Here is a 20,378-nt window from a genome sequence, read left to right as displayed (position 1 = left end):
CCTGCCTAATGTTTAAAATAAACATAATTTTTTCCATTCTCTCATATATATATATATAATATATATATATAATTTTAGCTCTGTTTTCTTTGGCAGAGTTATTAAAAGAAGACATTTTTGATGAGAAGAAATGTATGTTTGAAGATTCTTCATCCACATATTCTTGCTCTGTATAATGACTGTAGTATTAACATCTATATATCATAATTGCCAATATAATTTTTTTGTGGAGCTGGGCTTGAATCCAGAGTCCTGCACATGCCAGGCAGACCTCCCCTTTGTGCTGCAGGAGCTCATATAGCCCAGGCAGGCCTTGAACTCCTTGTGTAGCTGAAACTGACTGTGAACACCTTGATCCGACAGCCTCTGCCTTCCCGTATTTCTTTTTTGTCCCAGAAACGCAGGGAAGACTTGCAATGGTATCTGAACCATTTCAGAGGCCGAGTTGCGGGCTTCGTGCTAAGCATCCCTCACCCAAATGTGAGGCTTCACTGGGCTTCAGAGGATAAATCACATCTGGTCTCCCTGAGTGCTCTGTGGTATGAGGCATCCATCGCCTGTGAGGTCCTGCCACTGGTGCCACACTATTTGACCCACACTCTGATTAAATTTCCACGAACAGCACCAGGGCTTTGCCTGGCCTGCACCTGATTGATCACCTTCTCCTCGGCCAGTCCTGTACCCCTCCCTCCTGGATGGTGGCATTTGAGCCACTCTCTCACAAGGGGCTCATCTTCATGTATTCTAGTGCAGAAATCTGATGCTTGCACTATGCCCTGTCCCAACTCAGTCTCATCAGCACCACAGAGAATTCCTGCAGCTGGTCTTTAACTATTCCGAAACCAATTATTTGCTCTCTCTAGTAGCAGTCCTTAGAAGTGATTGATAACGGGGCTGAGATACAGCCATTAGAACCAGGCAGAATGTTCCAGGCTTTCCTGGAGGCTGTGTTCCCGTTATGAGAGGGAAGAACCTTACGAGTCCTGTCACCATCAAGGTTCATTCATGTTGTCTGAATTCTTCTGGTTGTCAGAGGAACGGAAGATGCTGGAAGATGAGATACTGTGCTCTCTGATGGCTTGTCTGTTGCTTCATCCCTCCCCCTGCACGGACTGCATCCTTCCGTCCACACGGTGAACTATCTCCGAGGTCGAACTTTGTCTGGAGGTCTCTGATTAGATATTGCTTTAGCTGAACTCCATTGACTGTAACAGATGGCAGATGGCACCCCAGATCCCCTGGGCCTCAGAACCTCTTGTGCATGGGATTTCTGAATACCAGAGTGGGCATCTCTTTGTCTAAGGCTTCTTCCTAACAGGCTGAAGGCTTCTCCATGTACCTGCCCTCTGGCTTTGACTGGTAGGGCACTGTCACCCCTTGGGAGTAAATCTCAATGGTTTTAGCTCCTTTGCCCAGAACACATTTTACTGTGTGTTCTATGTGGATTTCTGATATTCTATGATTTTAATTGCTCATGTGGGTAGCCTGCTTGAGTATATGGCCTGAACTGATCCTTTCTGGTTCTCGCTCACCTCTCTATTCACCCCTGGTATCCTCTTTACCTCCCAAATAACATCAACTTAAGTCCTGAATGTAGAGATGATCTCTTGTGCACTGTGTGGAAGATTCACCTGCCAATAAGAAGCTGACTGGCCAATGAGCTGAGGTAGGGTTAGAAGGTGGGACATCAGGAAATGGGGGGAGATTCGGCCCCAAAGACAGAGGAAGAGGTCACCTGTAACCAAGGACCAGCTAACCAGTCACATGGCAGAATGTAGAAGAGAATAACAAGATTTAGGTTATAAGCTAGTTAGGGAATGATCCAAGGCTTTTGGCCTAGGCATTTATTCATATATAAGAAGCCTCAAAGTTATTTCGAGGAGGCTGGTGTGGGTGGAAAGCCCAAGGTTACATCTGAACTTGAGTTCTACTCACACTGTGTCCCAGTTAGGTTTCTATTGCTGTGGTAAAACGCCATGACCAAGAGCAACCAGGGGAGGAAAGAGTTTGAGTTTACAGTTTGTAGTCCATCCTTCAGAGAATTCAGGGCAGGGACTCAAGGCAGGAACTTGGAGGCCATGGGGCAATGCTGCTTTATTAGCTCGCTTTCCGTGGCCTGCTCAGCCTGCTCTTGTGTAGCACTACAGTGAGATGGACCCTCCCATATCAGCCACTAATTAAGAAAATGCACCATAGGCCTGCCTATAGGCCTTTCTGCTGAGGCCATTTTCTTGACTGTGGTTCCGTCTTTCCAGCTGTCTCTAGCTCATGTCAAGGTAACACAAAACAAGCAGCACAGGTAGAGCGTAATCATTCTGGATCTCTGCTACCAACAGCTATACTGTGACAAATGCTTTAACTATAAACGTAATGTGTACACTACCAATTTAAAGAGGCCATAGGCCAAAGGGACAGAGTTAATTCTTTTCCTTTGATTCTGGGGACCAGACCCAGAGCCTTGTGATTGGCAGGAAAGCACTTGGCCACGGAGACATGTTGTCTGCTAATCTCTTTCCTTCCATCTTACCTGTTCTTTGATGCCTCTTAAAGTTCCCACTGAAAAAAATTTAGAAGCGGCCAACTGACATTTCTAAGGATCCAGATAAGTGTGGTTTGTGTGTGAAGCACGTGATAGGTACTTGGGAATGGTAGAGACTATGCCAAACAGGGTGGGCATTGTTAAGAGGCTCGTGACCCACCTCTTCGTTTTCCTCCTCATTTTTATGGCTATTATATTCATTAAATAAAAGCCATATGCAGGATATTAATATTCAAAGACAAATATAAGAACTGCCTCTCTGTGATACTGACAGTCAGACTCCTGTGTGCGGATGGATATCATCCTCCCTAGGTGGGTTTTTCTTTAGAGTAAGTCAAATAACTGATGAGGAGGACCCCTATGCCATCACTTAAAAAATACCCCCAAACTGTCTAAAAAGTGTTATCTTGAAACACAGTCCAGGGAAAAGTCAAATGGGAAAACTTATTTCCCACCGCATGGTGCACTCTTCCTCTTCAAAATACTAGCGTGCTGTTGTCTGAAGGTAAGCCATGAGATTCTTTTCTTACTTTCCAGAAATCTTGGCATGTTATGCAGAACCATCACACTCGAAAAGGCCTTTCAGTTGCAGTCAGGGAGGTTACGAATGGAGAGAAGAGAAGGATCCAGCTCTGAGATGTGACATTGAGAGGCATGGTAAATGACAGGAGCCACTGCGGGATGCCCTGATTGAAGGGGATCTGCATTGCAAATGTGGACGGAAGGCATTTATTACAAACTTGCCTGACTCTTCCAGCTTCAGGTGCCAAAACACATCACGTCCACTGTTGTCTGCTCCTGGGTTGGATGCATGCTTTTTGTCAATCATGAGGTGAATCACGTGTTAAGAAAGCAAGCTGCTGATGTGTCAAAATGTGCCCTGACTACTTGAAACAGGGCAGCAACCCCACCTCCTGCCACCAGGTCCCATTGGTAGGACCTTTGCTCCATGCCATCAAATGTCAGGTCCCTCCATACTGATTCGGATTGGCTCAATTGCAATGGCGGATGGCCACAGCCTTGTAACAGAACATCATTTTGTTAGTTCCCCAACAGGGCTTACCCAAGTGTAGGAACTGATGGGTAGCAGATGACACAAAGCCCTGTACTTCCAGCACTCTGTGATTCTTGAACTTTGTGTTGAACGTAAGGGAGACAACTCTTAAAGAGAGAGGTCACAGCTTACTCAGCAAGACTGTTCTCGATGGATAGGATAAATGGTGACTCAGGTTGAAAACTTGTCATTTTGCAGAAACAATTCAAGTTCTCAGGGGCTTTTATCCCAGTTTTTCCCCTCCCAAGGGGAACTTTAAGCCTTGCTAGGCCAAGGCTGTCTTCTACATACAGGGGGGGGGGGCATATGGAATCTGTAACTTCTACGAATGAAGGAAAACCAGGGTTATGTTGGTGAACAAGCTCCTCTCTGAAGAGGGACATAGAGGCTCTATTTGCCAGCTCCCATGCCTGATTTCAAGCTATCAGTGTGATGTCACCAGGCACACAGGAACATTTCTGTCATTAAGATTGAATTACAACAATCCTCTATCCACTTTGGCAACTCTATAGGTGTCATTCTTGTCCAGCTCCTGTTTAGGCAGTTGTATCGGTGAGATTTTATGGTGGAGATTCTGAAGTTGCCAGGAGATACATTCTCACAGCAAACTCTCTGGTCCTCTGGCTTTTAGGATCTCTCTGCTCTATCTTACATAATGATCTCTGAACCATAGATGTGGCCGTGTTTTGTAGATGTATCCCTCGGGGCTAGGCTTGCATAGCTCTGGATTTTGATTGGATGTGGTTTTCTGTAGAGTTTTGAATGCTTGCTCTTCAATTATGATAAAGAATAAAGAAAGATAGTATTTTGAGTTTGCAAAAGAGAAGAAAAACCTGCCACTGGACCAGTGATTGGCCTTCTTGGCTATAAAAGAGAGAGCAGGGGGCATCAAGGTGAACTGGAAAAGTGACCGGGCCTTTCCACGTTGTTACAGAGTCTGGCCAAATGCCATTTTTGATCGTCTCTTACAAGATTGGAAGGGTACATTAATTTTCTAGGAGAACCATAACAAAGTACTACAAACTGGGTGTTTTAAACAACAGATACTCATGGCCTAGCTGCCCTAGAATCTACCTGTTGGAGACTGAAGTATCAACTGAATTGCTTCCTGTCCACCTTAGAGGAGAGCTCTTCCACGCCCTCCCCCGTCTCTGGTGATTCCCTGGCACACTGGCATTTGTTTTCTTGTATATGGATCCTGTCTTCAATTTTGTGCAACATTCTCTCTTTGAGCATATCTGTGGGCAAACACTTTCATTTAATAACTGTGGACTCTTACTCTTATCATACTGGCTTAGGGGCCTGACTCACTTGACCATGACTTCATGGTCACTAGTTATATCTGCAATGAGTTGAATTCCAAATTAGGTTATATTCTGAGACACCTAGTGATGAGAGCTCAGGAGGAGGGATTGGGTTCACTACTAAACCGTGTAGCAGAGAGGGAAATATGGTATTATATTTATGCTCAGGCCCTTGACAGAATTCAACAGTGCATGAGAGACTTCTCCGTTAGAGGGCGGTGACTATTGAATAGTCACCATCATAAGTTGTTACTCCACAGAAGAGAAAAAGAAGGCATTAGACGGGTCACTGTCCTTGACCCCTTCATATTCTGAGTCACATAATGCCATATTAATTTTTCAGCCTAGGGTTGGGGAGGACATGCCTCCTAATTTGGGCCTGATATCTCCCTGGAAGCAGAGGGGACAAGCAGAGCAGAGGCTGCCATGTTGTGATGAGCAAGGATGGGAAGGAGACCTTTGTGCTACCTGAATATGTGTCCCGAGAAAGAGAAGAAAGGACAGAAGAGAGTGAGAGCTAAAGCCAGGGAGAACAGATGGGGTGAGGGTGGCCTAGGACTTGGACTTCAGAGCCCTAGTGTGGGTTTCCACATATCTTACAGCCATCTGGAACCCAGGCAGCCCAACTCTCCTTCAGCTATCTGAGGACCTGCCTGAACCACCCTACTGCCCTGGCCATTCCTGCTTCCTCAAAAGACATCCTTCAGCCGAGCTCCCTGGATGTCTGCTCCTGCAGTATGGAGATTGGTGGGGCATACAGCTTGGTCACCAAATATTCACATGACCCTGTTACTCCCAGAACGTAAGTGGTTGTCATTCCCTTTCTGTTTAGTGTGTGTGTGTTTAAAGTGCCATTTTAGGGTCTTAGTATCCTAGGGTTACAACTCGTAGATCCCGAGTCATAAACAACAATGTCCCTTAGCTGCTGATAGAATCTTGTTCAAATGAAGCCTTGGCCTCAGCAGGCAGTCTGGGCTGAGACATGGCATCTCTCATCACCTCTAACCCCAAGGCTTGCCAGGGACCGGGGCTTTAAATCCAGCAACTCAGACCAGTTTGTGAGGACAGCTGGGTATCTAATGCTCAAACCACATGGACTTTGACACTTTAGGCCCTCCAGAGGAGAAAAGTCAGGCCACTCCCAATGTGCCCTTTCTGAATTCCTGATGCATAGGGCCCACATCTGCAGAGGCTGTGTTTGTGCCATGAAGTCTTGGGTAGTTGACTAAGGGTCAGCTGTGCTGTGAGCGTTTCCAGTGCCATGACTGTATATTACCATAATGTTCCCAATCCCTTGTAGGATTCCACAAACGTCTATTTTATAGGCAACAAAGCAGGGTAGGCTGGGTGAATTCACTTGCTGAGAGCTTCTTGAGTACTAGGCATTGGGATGCAGTCTTGGCCCAGGAGTGCTCTGATCGCTGAGCCTGGCTCATGTCCTGTTTAGGTGACTCCTGCTCTGTAATATAATCTCTAGGAATTCTTTATCATGTGCCTCTTGCACCACTAAAGCCAACTCTGTTTCTATCTTCTAAACTAACATATAGGTCTATAGGGATATAGGCCTACTTCTCCCTGTCCCTGCCACTCTATCAACTGTATGTCACCACCACTTTACCCTCCATATTCTACCTCATGAGTGGACTGGGGCCTTGTGGTGACAGGAAAGTCTTTACCTTGTTCACACCGTCAGCCATGGCCTGGAGCGTGAGCTCTCGGGGCCCATCAACTGTCTTCCCGTTGTCCGTGGGGCCCCAGCTTGCACTGTAGATGTCGATCAGTTGAGGCATGTGGCTGATGGAGGAGGCCTCTATGATGTCTGTCATAAAGGGCTGGTCCAGCATCCGGATACCTATGCACAGGTTGGACAAGAAAACAAGACTTTGACACTCCAGCTCTCGGAAGACATGGGGGTGGAGAAAAGCTTGGGTTCTGGGAGGAGCTGGGGACCTTCAGTGCCCTCAAATACCATGGAGTCTGAGGGTCAAAAATGGTGCTCAGACTGCCCTACCCACTCCTTTTCAGACTTGACTCACATGTTTGCTTGAGACGGATTTACTTGTGTTCTTAATGGGGAGACATAATATGCAAGGGTATCCTTACTAAGCCTCTGAGTGGGAACCCAGCCTCCAGTGGTGCACAATTGACTGCTGTTGATGGGGGGGGGGAGGGGAGCAAGGTTTTTAGGGTGAATATAGTTGTGTGGAAAGAGGGAGGCAACTGACACTTAGCAAAAAAGCTCCAGGGCTCAGAAAGTGGGGGACAGGAATGTTACCAGAGGTGAGATAAAAAAGAAAAAGGCACTGTCCGTTCATCATAGCTGAGAGGGAATAGCGAGAGGACAGAGATGGAGCGCGCTATATAAGTGGTCAGCAATGAGGTGTTTGGTACAGTCCCTTCCTTATGCTCGTATGTCTGGAAGTCTGTTACCCTCTAATGCCGTTTGGGAGTGACATCCTGCCAGAGAGGATTAGAGCCTGATGGTTAGGACTGAACTGGGCGAATCAGAATTGCACGCAGGGTCACAAGGCAAAAGAACAAAAAAGCTCTTTGTTTCTTCTGCCAAGCTCCTCATGGCAACCCCTGGCTGACTACAAGATCTCTTCAGTGTTACCTCTCCAGCCAGCTGACTCCTCCAGGTGTGGCTGATTGGTCTAGACTGCTCCCTACAAGGCTTCATCATGTGGGTTATGCCAGCTGTGGTCGAGAGTGTGGGGAAGGTGAAGTAACTGTGGGGACTTCTGTGGTTTGAATGTGTCTCCTAAGGTTTGAGCTGGGTCCCGTGTACTCAATAGCAATATGAGATCTGAGGTAATTAGGTTGTTGTGGGGGCATTGCTCTTGGAAGGGATTAAGGTGGTTCACTGAGGACCCTGGGTGGGTCCCATGAGAGTGAGTTGTTAGAGAAAGAGCAAAACTGAACTTCCCTGTGCTCTGGCTTTCTGTCACCAGGTAATCATTCTTGTCTGTGTTTCTGCCAGGTCCAATGGGGTTTCCTGATCTTGGCCTTTCATCTTTCAAGGCTATGGGCCAAATAAACCTCTTTATACATAACTCAGTTTCAAGTATTTTGTTATAGCAACAGACATTGAGCTAATACAAGGATTACAAAGTGAAATGCCCAGGCCATGTCTAGCTAAAATCTGGATCCCAACTCTCCATTCTTAGTTCACATGAAGCCATAGGAAAAGACTTATGGACAAAGGACATTATTATTCAAGGACATTATTTCTCAACCACTGTTCTCTAACACAATGCAAATCAATTAAAATAGAGGCCACTCAGGTCTTCCAGGGCACGAGGAATTTGACAAGATATTGTTTTTCTTTCCAAGGCCTATTCTTTTTAAAAAATTATTTTATTATATTTGCATTCCAGTCTTTGCTTCCCCTCCAGGTCCCCCTTTCCACAGTTCCTCATGGCATTCTTTCTCCTCCTCGACTCTAAGAGGGTGGTTGGGTGATCCCTACCCCTAACAGGAATTCCCCTTCCCTGGGGCCTCAAGTCTCTCCAAGATTAAGTGCATCTTCTCCCACAGAGGTCAGACTAGCCGGTCCTCTGCTATATATGTGCTGGGGTGGGGGTGGGGCCTTGACCAGTCCGTGTTTGCTGCTCAAGGCCTATTCTTACCTCAAGAGGCTAGGCATTCTTTCTTGCCTCCTCAGTGATGTGGGGTTCACCACCCATGTTTGGATCAAAGTTTCTCCCACAACCCCTTAGGCATTTTCAGGGGTAGCAGTGCTTTATGTTTTGTCAGACAGCAAAGCGTTTTGGTGCCTGAGGTGCTGTTATTGTGTCCCTGGGTCCAGCATGGTGCTGGATATTTACCTCAGATGGTGGATTCTTAAGAATGAATGTCTGTATCTGGTGTGTCTGTATGTTTCCTCTCCAGCAGAAATAACAGGTTCAGAAGAACAAGTAATAAAGGCCATGGACAGCCATTAATCCCTCAGCCTCTGCCTTGACCCTGAAGTCAGGTCAGCCATTTATGCCAACTAACATTCAATTATGAATTGATATCTTTCCTTTTGGATGAAGTTCATTTAGATTAAGAAGACTTGGTCTGAACTTTTCAGAAGTTGTATTTTCAGAAAGCTTAAAACCTCATTTGGCTATGGACTTATATCTAATTTATTTACTGAAGAAGAAATGCTGCATGGCACAGTGGTGCATGCTTGCAATTTTCTTGTTTTAAGGAGAAAGTTCATATGCTTTTAAATTTGTTAAGTTCTAGACACTTAGGCTTGTGTAAACCACCCCTAAGAGAAGTAACTGAGGTCAAAGTAGGAAGACTGTAGTTTCAAGATCAGAATGGTCTATTTACTAAGATCTTGTTCCAAACAAACATTAAAAAATGGTGATGTAGCTCAGTGGTTGAGTGCTTGCCTAATACATACATACATACATACATACATACATACATACATACATAATACATACATACATAATACATACATACATAATACATACATACATACACACACAAATATACATACATATACACACAAACACATGCAAATATATATGTGTATTTGTGCATGTATGTATGCATGTGTGTATGTATATATGTATGTATGTATATATGATCTTGGGTTCAATTTCTAACAGTCCTGCAACAATTTTACATAGAGACCACTGGGCTACAGAATAAGCTGGAATAGAAAAAAATTTTAAGTGAACTTGTGTTTGCTTTGTGGGTGGTAAACAGAGAGGGCAATTTTCTCTTGTTTTAAGGAGAAAGTTTATGGCTTTGAATTTTTTCTGGTACTAATTATCCAGGCTTGAGCAGTCAACCTCAAAAAGCAAGATGAGGCAAACGTAACACGGGCTAAAGTAGCCCTGGTTGTCCCATCAGCTGGCTGATGCTGCCCTAGGTTTGTCAGAGTCAGTGTGGGCAGGCAGCTGCTTCTTGAACTTTCTTCATCTTTACAACTCCAGTTCCTTAGTGTGCTTCTTACTTCACCCCGTCACGCGCTCCCTTTGTGCTGAACAATAGAGAGCACGAGAGCTGATGTATATTTATCTGGCTGCTTTAGCATCTGGGGAGGTAAGGGTGACCACACACTGAGAGTCGGACTCATTCATATTCTCGGGGCCAGGCTCTTGGCATTTCTTTTTAATCATGTTAACCTCCGGAGGACTGAGGCATGAATTAACTGAATGAGATACAGTATTAATTTTGCAAATGACAGCACTATTAGTGACCAAGGCACAGGCTCAGGGTGACCTGAAGTCTTTTAGGAAGGGCCTCTATCTCTCCTGTGCTCTCAGATGACCTGTGAGCAATGGTGAGGTAGTGGGAGACAGGAAGAGAGGTGTCGGAGGGGCTGGAGGTCAGTGTTTTCACATCTGAAAGATGTTCTACTGGGTGACATGACTTGATAGGTGGGGACAGCTACAGGCTGTATAGCTGGCATTTCCATACAATTTCACCCCCAGGTCTGCACATTTCATTAATGGTCATAGTACTCTGTCTCTCTCCTCTTCACACATTTAGAAGACACAGCTTGGTGCCCTGGGGCTGCAAAGGCCCAGTGGATTTCAACAGAACCCTGAAATCTCATCTGTGCTCTCATCTGATACCAGCTCATGCTGTAATCTATCACCTGGGCACAGATAATTGGTACCTTCTGTGCTCATGAATATTAGCCCCGGAGGCTAAGAAGCAAGTTCATGCTCAACCAGATTTTAGGGTCTGAACAGTCGGTATTCATGACGATTATGGTGATGGTGATTTTAATTGATTTGCTTAAAGGACCCAGACAGGAAGTACATAAACTTATGAACGTGTTGTGTAAATTAGTGGTCAACAGGAACGATGACCACGTGAAAGTGACTCATTGCTGACAGAAGTTCCATGTTATGTGATCAACAGTATGCTTCTCATAGTCTTTACAGAATTAATTTTAAAAATTACCTTCTGTTTTTAATTAACATTAAAGTCGAACACCGCCGATGCGGTGTTCCTCAAGTCTCCTCAAGTGTTTATCCTGTTATGGTGAAGACATCAGCTAAAGGGGATCTCGTCTCCTGGGCCATTTCATCTGCTCTGGTTTGAAAAGGAAGGCAGCCAAGGCAAATCCACCCGGGCCTGCTCTGCTTTGCTTTACTCTGGGAAGCCCAAGGTGTCATGGAACTAACTGTAGAGCCCATGCCCAAGCCACTGGCTTTCCTGTCTGCCATCTTGCTTTACTCTGCTCAGAGCAGAGATAATTATGTCACATGGTTTTGCCCCTCCACCCCTGTCTTTGTATGAGGGAGATAGGTGTCTTACCTGCTAGTCACTGTGGGTCCCCTCCTGTGCAGCAGCCATGAACTATATAAATGCATTGAAGGCCTGAGGCAGCATCACCTGAAGGACTGGGCACTGCCCTGAGCTTTCAGCAGCACTAGGCTGACAAACCAGCCAGTAATATTGGGAAGGTTTGTTATTCTTGTTCATTTACGTAATTATGATTTTATATTTCAATTTTTTCTGTCTCCCTTTTTCAGTATGTATGTGTGTGTACACATGTGTGCATGATGTATGTGTGAAAATCATATTTGTGTGTACATACACAATGTGTGTGATGTATGCATGTGGGTATTATATTGTGATGGTGTGAATATGGTTGGCTCAGGGAGTGGCACTATTAGGAGGTGTCGGCTTGTTGGAGTGAATGTGGCTTTGTTGGAGGAAATGTGTCATCATGGGTGTGGGCTTTAAGACCCTCATCCTAGCTGCCTAGAAGTCAGTCTTCTCCTGTTTGTCTTCGGAACAAGATGTAGAACCCTCAGCAACTCCTGCACCATGCGTGCCTGAATGCTGCCATGTTCCCACCTTGATGATAATGGACTGAATCTCTGAACCTGTAAGTCAGCCCCAATTAAATGCTGTCCTTCTAAGAGTTGCCTTGGTCATGGTGTCTGTTCACAGCAGTAAAAACTTAACTGAGACATGTATGTATGTATGTATGCATGTATGATGTGTGTGTGTGTGTGTGTGTGTGTGTGTGTGTGTGTGTGTGTACATGCCGTGGCATGCATAAGTAGGTCAGAGGACAATTTCAGGAGTCATTTCCCTCCTTCCCTTCTAGGCCCTAGGGACTGAACTCAGGTAACCAGGCTCCCACGACTGCACACTCATCTGCTGAACCTTTCACGTCCATTCCTTTTGTTGAACAGGTTAAATGTGTCTAAAAGTGAAAATTTAAAAAAGAGAAGAATTGGGTTGTCTCCTTACATAATTAGCCACCAAAGATAGCACTTTTTACAAAGTAAATAAAATTGGTCTTTCATTCCAAAATTCATATGAAAGAAGTAATTAAGGGCTATCAATAATTAAAATTTCAGATGCTTCGTGGAATGATTTAAAGATTCCAGACGATATTAATAATCCTGGACACAAGTCTCTGTGTTAGACAACTGCTCTTAAGGAGTCAGCCTAGTTGGAATTCTTCCTGCCTCCTTCCTCCCCTGGCTGAGTGGAGAAGAGGCAGGAACTGTGTCCTTAGAAACAGAGGCCAGAGCCCAGGAGTTCCTGCTTTGTCCCCCTTCCCCAGGGTCCACCAGCTGTGACCCATCAGGGAGGGCAGGAAAGTGGAGCTTGAACGACACCCCTTTAAAGAGATTTTTAAGGGTCTCACACGCCCCTGAGTGGAACAAATGAAGAGGAAGGAGCTGCTTCCCGGTCATAGAGGCTTGGGATTCCATCCTGATTCAGCTACTTCAGCAGAATGGGAGTTTCCCCAGCAGGGACACCAGCTGCAGAATAACCTCACGATGTAATAATATGTGGTTCCTGTGTTTAAGTTTTGCATGCAAAAGGTTATGACATATAACATGTCATATAGAGATAGAACAATGTGATAGAATTGCATCTAACATGAAAAGAGTTGTAGAGTTTTGCATTGTGCCTGACAGAAGGGCAACATGTTGATTGTTATTGTTAGTTTTATAATTGTGGTTACGTAAATATCTGCAGATATTTAGACTGTTAGTCATTTCAGGTCCCAGTGTTTAGAGATTGTGAAAACGAGAGCCTGGGAAAAGTCAGACATTCTATTTTCAACAGAGGAGGTTGGCCAACGGTCTTGTACTTTGTTCTGCACAGAGGGTCCCAGGGCACTGTGCAAAGGGTTCACTAGACTGGCATCTCTGCTGTACCTGGGCATCTCCCAGAGATCTCTGCAGCCTATTTGAGAAGCAATGAGCTGAGAGTGTCTGGAGAAGGCTCCTGATTGCTGGGAACTGATCTGAAGGGGACAAAGTAACAGAGGTTGATGGTTCTGGTAGATGGACATGTTTTACCTCCTGGGTTGACGCTTTGGGACCTTAGGTCCCCGATCTCTCAATTCTACTGCTGTACCCATTCTATCATTTAGTGGTCATTAGTATCCTAGTGCGTTTGTTCGTTGACTTCCACTCTCTCTCCATCCTCCCTTTCCTTTCCACTCTTCCCTCTTTTTTTTTTTTTTTTTATTAACTTGAATATTTCTTATATACATTTTAAGTGTTATTCCCTTTCCTCGGTTTCCGGCAAACATCCCTCCCCCCCCCTTCCTTATGGGTGTTCCCTCCCGACCCTCCCCCCATTGCCGCCCCCCCCCCAACAGTCTAGTTCACTGGGGGTTCAGTATTAGCAGGACCAAGGGCTTCCCCTTCCACTGGTGCTCTTACTAGGATATTCATTGCTACCTACGAGGTCAGAGTCCAGGGTCAGTCCATGTATAGTCTTTGGGTAGTGGCTTAGTCCCTGGAAGCTCTGGTTGCTTGGCATTGCTGTACATATGGGGTCTCAAGCCCCTTCAAGGTCTTCCAGTTCATTCTCTGATTCCTTCAACGGGGGTCCTATTCTCAGTTCAGAGGTTTGCTGCTGACATTCGCCTCTGTATTTGCTGTATTCTGGCTGTGTCTCTCAGGAGCGATCTACACTTCTGCACTTCTTTGCTTCATCCATCTTGTCTAATTGGGTGGCTGTATATATATGGGCCACATGTGGGGCAGGCTCTGAATGGATGTTCCTTCAGTCTCTGTTTTAATCTTTGCCTCTCTCTTCCCTGCCAAGGGTATTCTTTTTCCCCTTTTAAAGAAGGAGTGAAGCATTCACATTTTGATCATCCGTCTTGAGTTTCATTTGTTCTAGGCATCTAGGGTAATTCAGGCATTTGGGCTAATAGCCACTTATCAATGAGTGCATACCATGTATGTCTTTCTGTGATTGGGTTAGCTCACTCAGGATGATATTTTCCAGTTCCAACCATTTGCCTACAAATTTCATAAACTCGTTGTTTTTGATAGCTGAGTAATATTCCATTGTGTAGATGTACCACATTTTCTGTATCCATTCCTCTGTTGAAGGGCATCTGGGTTCTTTCCAGCTTCTGGCTATTATAAATAAGGCTGCGATGAACATAGTGGAGCACGTGTCTTTTTTATATGTTGGGGCATCTTTTGGGTATATGCCCAGGAGAGGTATAGCTGGATCCTCAGGCAGTTCAATGTCCAATTTTCTGAGGAACCTCCAGACTGATTTCCAGAATGGTTGTACCAGTCTGCAATCCCACCAACAATGGAGGAGTGTTCCCCTTTCTCTACATCCTCGCCAGCATTTGCTGTCACCTGAGTTTTTGATCTTAGCCATTCTCACTGGTGTGAGGTGAAATCTCAGGGTTGTTTTGATTTGCATTTCCCTTACGACTAACGATGTTGAACATTTCTTTAGGTGTTTCTCGGCCATTTGGCGTTCCTCAGCTGTGAATTCTTTGTTTAGCTCTGAACCCCATTTTTTAATAGGGTTATTTGTCTCCCTGCTGTCTAACTTCTTCAGTTCTTTGTATATTTTGGATATAAGCCTCTATCTGTTGTAGGATTGGTAAAGATCTTTTCCCAATCTGTTGGTTGCCGTTTTGTCCTAACCACAGTGTCCTTTGCCTTACCGAAGCTTTGCAGTTTTATGAGATCCCATTTGTCGATTCTTGATCTTAGAGCATAAGCCATTGGTTTTTTGTTCAGGAAATTTTTTTCCAGTGCCCATGTGTTCCAGATGCTTCCCTAGTTTTTCTTCTATTAGTTTGAGTGTGTCTGGTTTGATGTGGAGGTCCTTGATCCACTTGGACTTAAGCTTTGTACAGGGTGATAAGCATGGATCGATCTGCATTCTTCTACATGTTGACCTCCAGTTGAACCAGCACCATTTGCTGAAAATGCTATCTTTTTTCCATTGGATGGATTTGGCTCCTTTGTCAAAAATCAAGTGACCATAGGTGTGTGGATTCATTTCTGGGTCTTCAATTCTGTTCCATTGGTCTATCTGTCTGTCTCTGTACCAATACCATGCAGTTTTTTTATCACTATTGCTCTGTAATACTGCTTGAGTTCAGGATAGTGATTCCCCCCTGAAGTCCTTTTTTATTGTTGAGGATAGTTTTAGCTATCCTGGGTTTTTTGTTATTCAGATGAATTTGCAAATTGTTCTGTCTAACTCTTTGAAGAATTGGATTGGTATTTTGATGGGGATTGCATTGAATCTGTAGATCCTTTTGGTAAAATGGCCATTTTTACTATATTAATCCTGCCAATCCATGAGCATGGGAGATCTTTCCACCTTCTGAGGTCTTCAATTTCTTTCTTCAGTGTCTTGAAGTTCTTATTGTACAGATCTTTTACTTGCTTGGTTAAAGTCACACCGAGGTATTTTATATTATTTGGGTCTATTATGAAGGGTGTCGTTTCCCTAATTTCTTTCTCGGCTTGTTTCTCTTTTGTGTAGAGGAAGGCTACTGATTTATTTGAGTTAATTTTATACCCAGCCACTTTGCTGAAGTTGTTTATCAGCTTTAGTAGTTCTCTGGTGGAACTTTTGGCATCACTTAAATATACTATCATATCACTCTTCCCTCTTATCCAGCAAATAGGATTTGCACATAGACTGAGATCCACAGTCTGATCTAGACGCTGCAGTGCTAAGGTGAGACCGAGTAGACTGACACTGCATTTGTGGAGACTATGGTTGCTCAGGGAGAATCAAATGTCCACGCAGGACACGGATGACTTCAGGTGTCGACTTGACTGATGAAGGAATATATAAGGAATTATTGAAGCATCATCTTGGATGTGTCTGTGAGGTATTTCCAGGAACTGATTGAGCCTGAGTGGCATAGGGGAGAAGATATGTCCTCAGCCATAGCAGCCACACCCAGCCATACTGTCTAACTAATATTTTAGGTGGTTTTATCGAAATGAATTTACCTAGCTATTGAATCACGTATATATAGGAACTTAATATACAACACAATATGCACATGACTGTCTGTGGGGGTTACTGCAGGGATTGTACTGAAAACACCAGCTTACCATCTGGAGAAAAACAGAATGGCTAGTCAGCTTAGCATTGCATCTGGAAGAGTAGATTCTAGACAGTCTGGTAGCCTTGTGTCAAAGTTTGTACTTACTGAAACAAACTCGTGGCCAGTCATCTATGACGTACCAAGCGTGCCTGAACCCCAACAGGGAACATGAGCGAAATCTGTGAACTGAAGAGCTGGATAGGCAGGACACACGTGAAGAGGTGCCTAATGGTCTTTCTCTTTTCCCTTGAGGAGATTCATCTTCTATTTATATTTTCATAAGCAGCTCAGGTTGGTTCTTACTCAAGATGCTTCTGGTTTAGCCTCCCATGTTCAGGGGTTTTAGGTCCATGCCACTAAACCTTGACAAACCCTTTTCCTCTCTTCTTTTCAAGACCCACCGAGTGTTCCTACCAGCACCTCCCTAAACCTGTCACCAAGCACCTCCAGACTGCCACAGACCAACAATTTTCTCAGTTGATCACCAGGTGGCGCTTTAGCCCTCCATAGCATAGAAAATTGCTTAAGGGAAGTTCTTTGGAAGAGTTTGGTTCATTTTTAGTGAAACACACACACACACACACACACACACACACACACAGAGACATATATTGACACAGACACAGTCATACAGACCCAAACACATATTGACACAGACACACACAGATGCATATACAGACACACAAGACACAGATACATACTGACACAGACACACACAGGTGCACGCATACATACACACACAGCAGCTTTCAGTATTATCAACAGGGATGAATAAAATATTTTCCCCTATCAATTTTGCATGGTCGGGGATTCTGAAACAGATTTTGCTTGCAATTCTTGACCAACTTTGATGTTTCCTCAAGCAGAAGCCCTCACTGTCTTTTGGGAAATAGAGAAGAAACTCTATTGGGGCACAGCATGGGATTGGACCAGACAGGCACGTCCAACCTGCTGCTTACAGAAGAGGCTACGTAAGGCTTGGGAGAGTCATGAATGTTCCCAGAGCAAGACAGGAAACAGGACTGAGCTCTTGTCAGACTGGTCCATCTCATCACCCTTTGTGTGCTGGCTCCCCTCTTTTGCCTGTCTTTCCCTTAAAGTTTCCTCACTGGCTTCTTGTGGTCACCCCCCTAAATAAAAAGCCTGTGCCTAATTCCTTGCTTTTGGCTTTGCTTTTAGGGAAGCAGGGACTGGGGGGTTAGGGAATTGAGATGTTTCTAGAGCTGTCTTCAGACACACCAGACCTCATTACAGATGGTTGTGAGCCACCATGTGGTTGCTGGGAATTGAACTCAGGACCTCTGGAAGAACAGTTGGAACTCTTAACCGCTGAGCCATTTCTCCAGCCCGACAATCTTAACTTTTTCAGAAACATGTGTGTGTGCATATGCATCTCTCCCTCTCCCTCTCCTCCCTCCCTCCCTCCCCCCTCCCTCCCCTTTCCCTCCTTCCCTCCATGCCCCATCTACCCGCCCCGTATGTGTGCTCACACTGGTGTGTGCATATGTGTCTATCTTTTTGAGTGTGTGTGCATGCGTGTATACATCTTCCTGCTTGTGTTCAAGCATGAATATACTTTTGGAGATTGTGGACAACTTTGGGTGTCATTCTTAGGAACACTATTCATTTTCTTGGGGACAGTGTATCACTGGCTTGGAGCTCACTAATTAGGCTAGAATACATGTCCAGGAAATGCCTGGGAGCCTTCTGTCTCGCTGTCCCTAAACCTGGGACTGTTTTTCTATTCAAGATAATGACCATTTCTCTCTTCCCTTTCCTCCATCCAAAGCCTCTCATATACCCATCCTTGCTCTCTTTCAAATGCATGGCCTCTTTTTTAAAATTAATTGTTGCTATGTGCATATATCTACATATATACATATATTCCTAAATATAACCCACTCAGTCCATATAATGCTACTTGTATATATTCTATTTCTATGGTCATTCGGTATTGAATAGGAAATTGGTGTCCTTGAAGACAATTTCTCAAATTCTAAGCGTTCCCTAGTTTTCTGAGCTTAGGTGCCCAAGTTATTTTGTAGATGTATCCATTGGTACTAGGATTCACAGCTCAACATGTTGATTAATTGAGGTTTTCTGTTATGGCCTCCATATATTGCCAAGAGAAGTTTTCTCATTAAGGGGTGGGGATCACACTTATCTGTGTGCATAAGGATAAATATTAGAATGTAGTTTGGATTTATGATTGTTTCGTGAGGTGGTGGCTATAGGTTTTCTCCAAGATTCATGACTTTACTAGCTTTGGATAGTTGATTAGGTTTCCCATATAAGGCATGGTTTCCCTCTTGTTGAGCAGGCCTTAAGTCCAATTAGAGACCTGTTGGTTACCAAGGTATACATGCCACTGCTGTACTCTTAGGATTATCGCGTCATGCTGGTTGCTGTTGTAGTTCACAGTGCTTGACATTTTTATGGGGGTTCTGAGAACCAAGCTCAGGTCCTTGTACTGAATAAGCAGGCATTTATCAACAAAGCCAGCCTCCAGCCCCCAGATACATTCTTTGCATCCAGTTCTGGCAGGGGTTTCTAGAAGCACTCTGTAAAGAGCTAAGGGTGGATTTGTAGAGCATCCATTTGCTTTATTTAGGCCTCTGGAAATGCAAGTGTCAGCACAAAGTAAGCTTATGTTTCAATTAAATTGCTAGGAAAGAAGTTATCTGTCTGTTTTTCTCTCTAAATCACCATTGTGTTCCCATTCTTAAAACTCTTGTAAGGAGGGAAGTGCGAAGGACTGGATCCAGCTAGGCTTTCTAAGAGGTTACAGGTAGATCAAGCCTCTTTAAAGATGAGTTGGACCAGGAAAAACAGTTTCGAGGCTGCCCAACATCTTTACAAATAATCCTTCACGCCTGTAAATATAAACATGCTATTGACATTGACATAATACTTTAAAGTAGTGTAAATATAAAGTTAAAAACATGAGATAACAAGATTGTGGTTACTCTTGGGTAGGGATGGGTAATATCTGGACAACAGGGTCATTAGGAGGAGGACTTTGGGGTCTGGTTGGGTTTTGTTGGTCACATGGGCGATACATCTCTTAAAACCCATTCACATTTGAGGCATGTGCATGTGTTCTACCTGTCTGATGCTTAAAGAATGTTGTGTGTTGTGTAGGTTAAAATGAAATTTCTTTCCCATGCTTGATCCACCTCTGGGCCTCAGAACTCCTGCCCAGTGGGATAAATTTGCTGAGCCCTGCAAATTGGAGATGTGAATATAAGGGCTCCCAGGGTAGGCTGCCCACATGGCGCCTGCCTCTAGCAGGGCTGGCTCACCTGCCACCTTGGAGTTGTATGCTACACCGACTCCACAGATATTGTTGCTGGCTGCAGCAGAAACTTCTCCTGCACACCTGGTTCCATGGCTGTGGGGAAAATAGAGACAGGTCAGACATGTGGGTCAAAAGTGTTTATAGGAAATTTCTTCAATTCTGTCTGCTGGGAGCAACTTAGTCTTTAAAGATTAATCTGTATTTGAGCCCCCAGTGACCCATCCAATTATCTTCCTGTCAACCCCCAAATTCCCTTCTATCCTCTCGTTTCTCCAGTGACCTTCCTGACCCTGGGTTGTTTCTATTATAAAAAAGGTTTCTGAGAACACTTTTTAACTGCAACCACTGTTTTTTTTTTGTTTTTTTTACTTTAAAATTTGGAGTATTTTCCAGTGAAAAACAGAAAAATGAAACAAACTATAAAATAGGTTATGTGCTGACCTGTGGCTGGTCAACTTGAGTTTTCAGATGCACTAGGATCTATGGGTTGAGTAGTTACTTCCAAGGGTGTCTCAGCATACAGGAAGGAGTGAGATTTGCCTACCAATGATGGAGTGATAGTCACTCACCTTCATTGAACTAGGTTTCCACTCTGACACAGAAACAAGAAATCACATTCTGCCAGTATTGTGGAAAAGAAGAAGCCTATAAATCCAGCAAAGTAGTAGGATACAAAATTAGCACACAGGATCCAATAGCTTTTTTAGACATCAGTGATAAACATACCAAGACAGAAAATAGGAAAACAATCCTAACAGTCCAACAATAGTCAAAACAACAAGAGCAAGAAGAACATTAACAACAAGAGCAAGAAGAAGAAGAAGAAGAAGAAGAAGAAGAAGAAGAAGAAGAAGAAG

General features: G+C 44.2%; 1 protein-coding gene across 1 annotated transcript in view; it reads right to left on the bottom strand.

Moving 5' to 3' along the window:
- The window catches only part of Pcsk2 (proprotein convertase subtilisin/kexin type 2), a 270,294-nt gene that overhangs the window by 27,299 nt on the left and 222,617 nt on the right, over window positions 1-20,378 (bottom strand). Inside the window, exons 7-8 of the mRNA XM_032904319.1 lie at window positions 19,526-19,614; window positions 6,574-6,749 (exon numbers count right to left, since the gene is read on the bottom strand). Coding sequence (XP_032760210.1) covers window positions 6,574-6,749; window positions 19,526-19,614 — 265 coding nt within the window. The remainder of the gene's footprint in view (window positions 1-6,573; window positions 6,750-19,525; window positions 19,615-20,378) is intronic.

This window comes from Rattus rattus, chromosome 5, assembly GCF_011064425.1.
Source record: "Rattus rattus isolate New Zealand chromosome 5, Rrattus_CSIRO_v1, whole genome shotgun sequence".
Classification (NCBI taxonomy): Eukaryota; Metazoa; Chordata; class Mammalia; order Rodentia; family Muridae; genus Rattus; species Rattus rattus.
The sequence above is the reverse complement of the archived record's forward strand: the minus strand, read 5'-3'. Positions and strand labels throughout refer to the sequence as shown.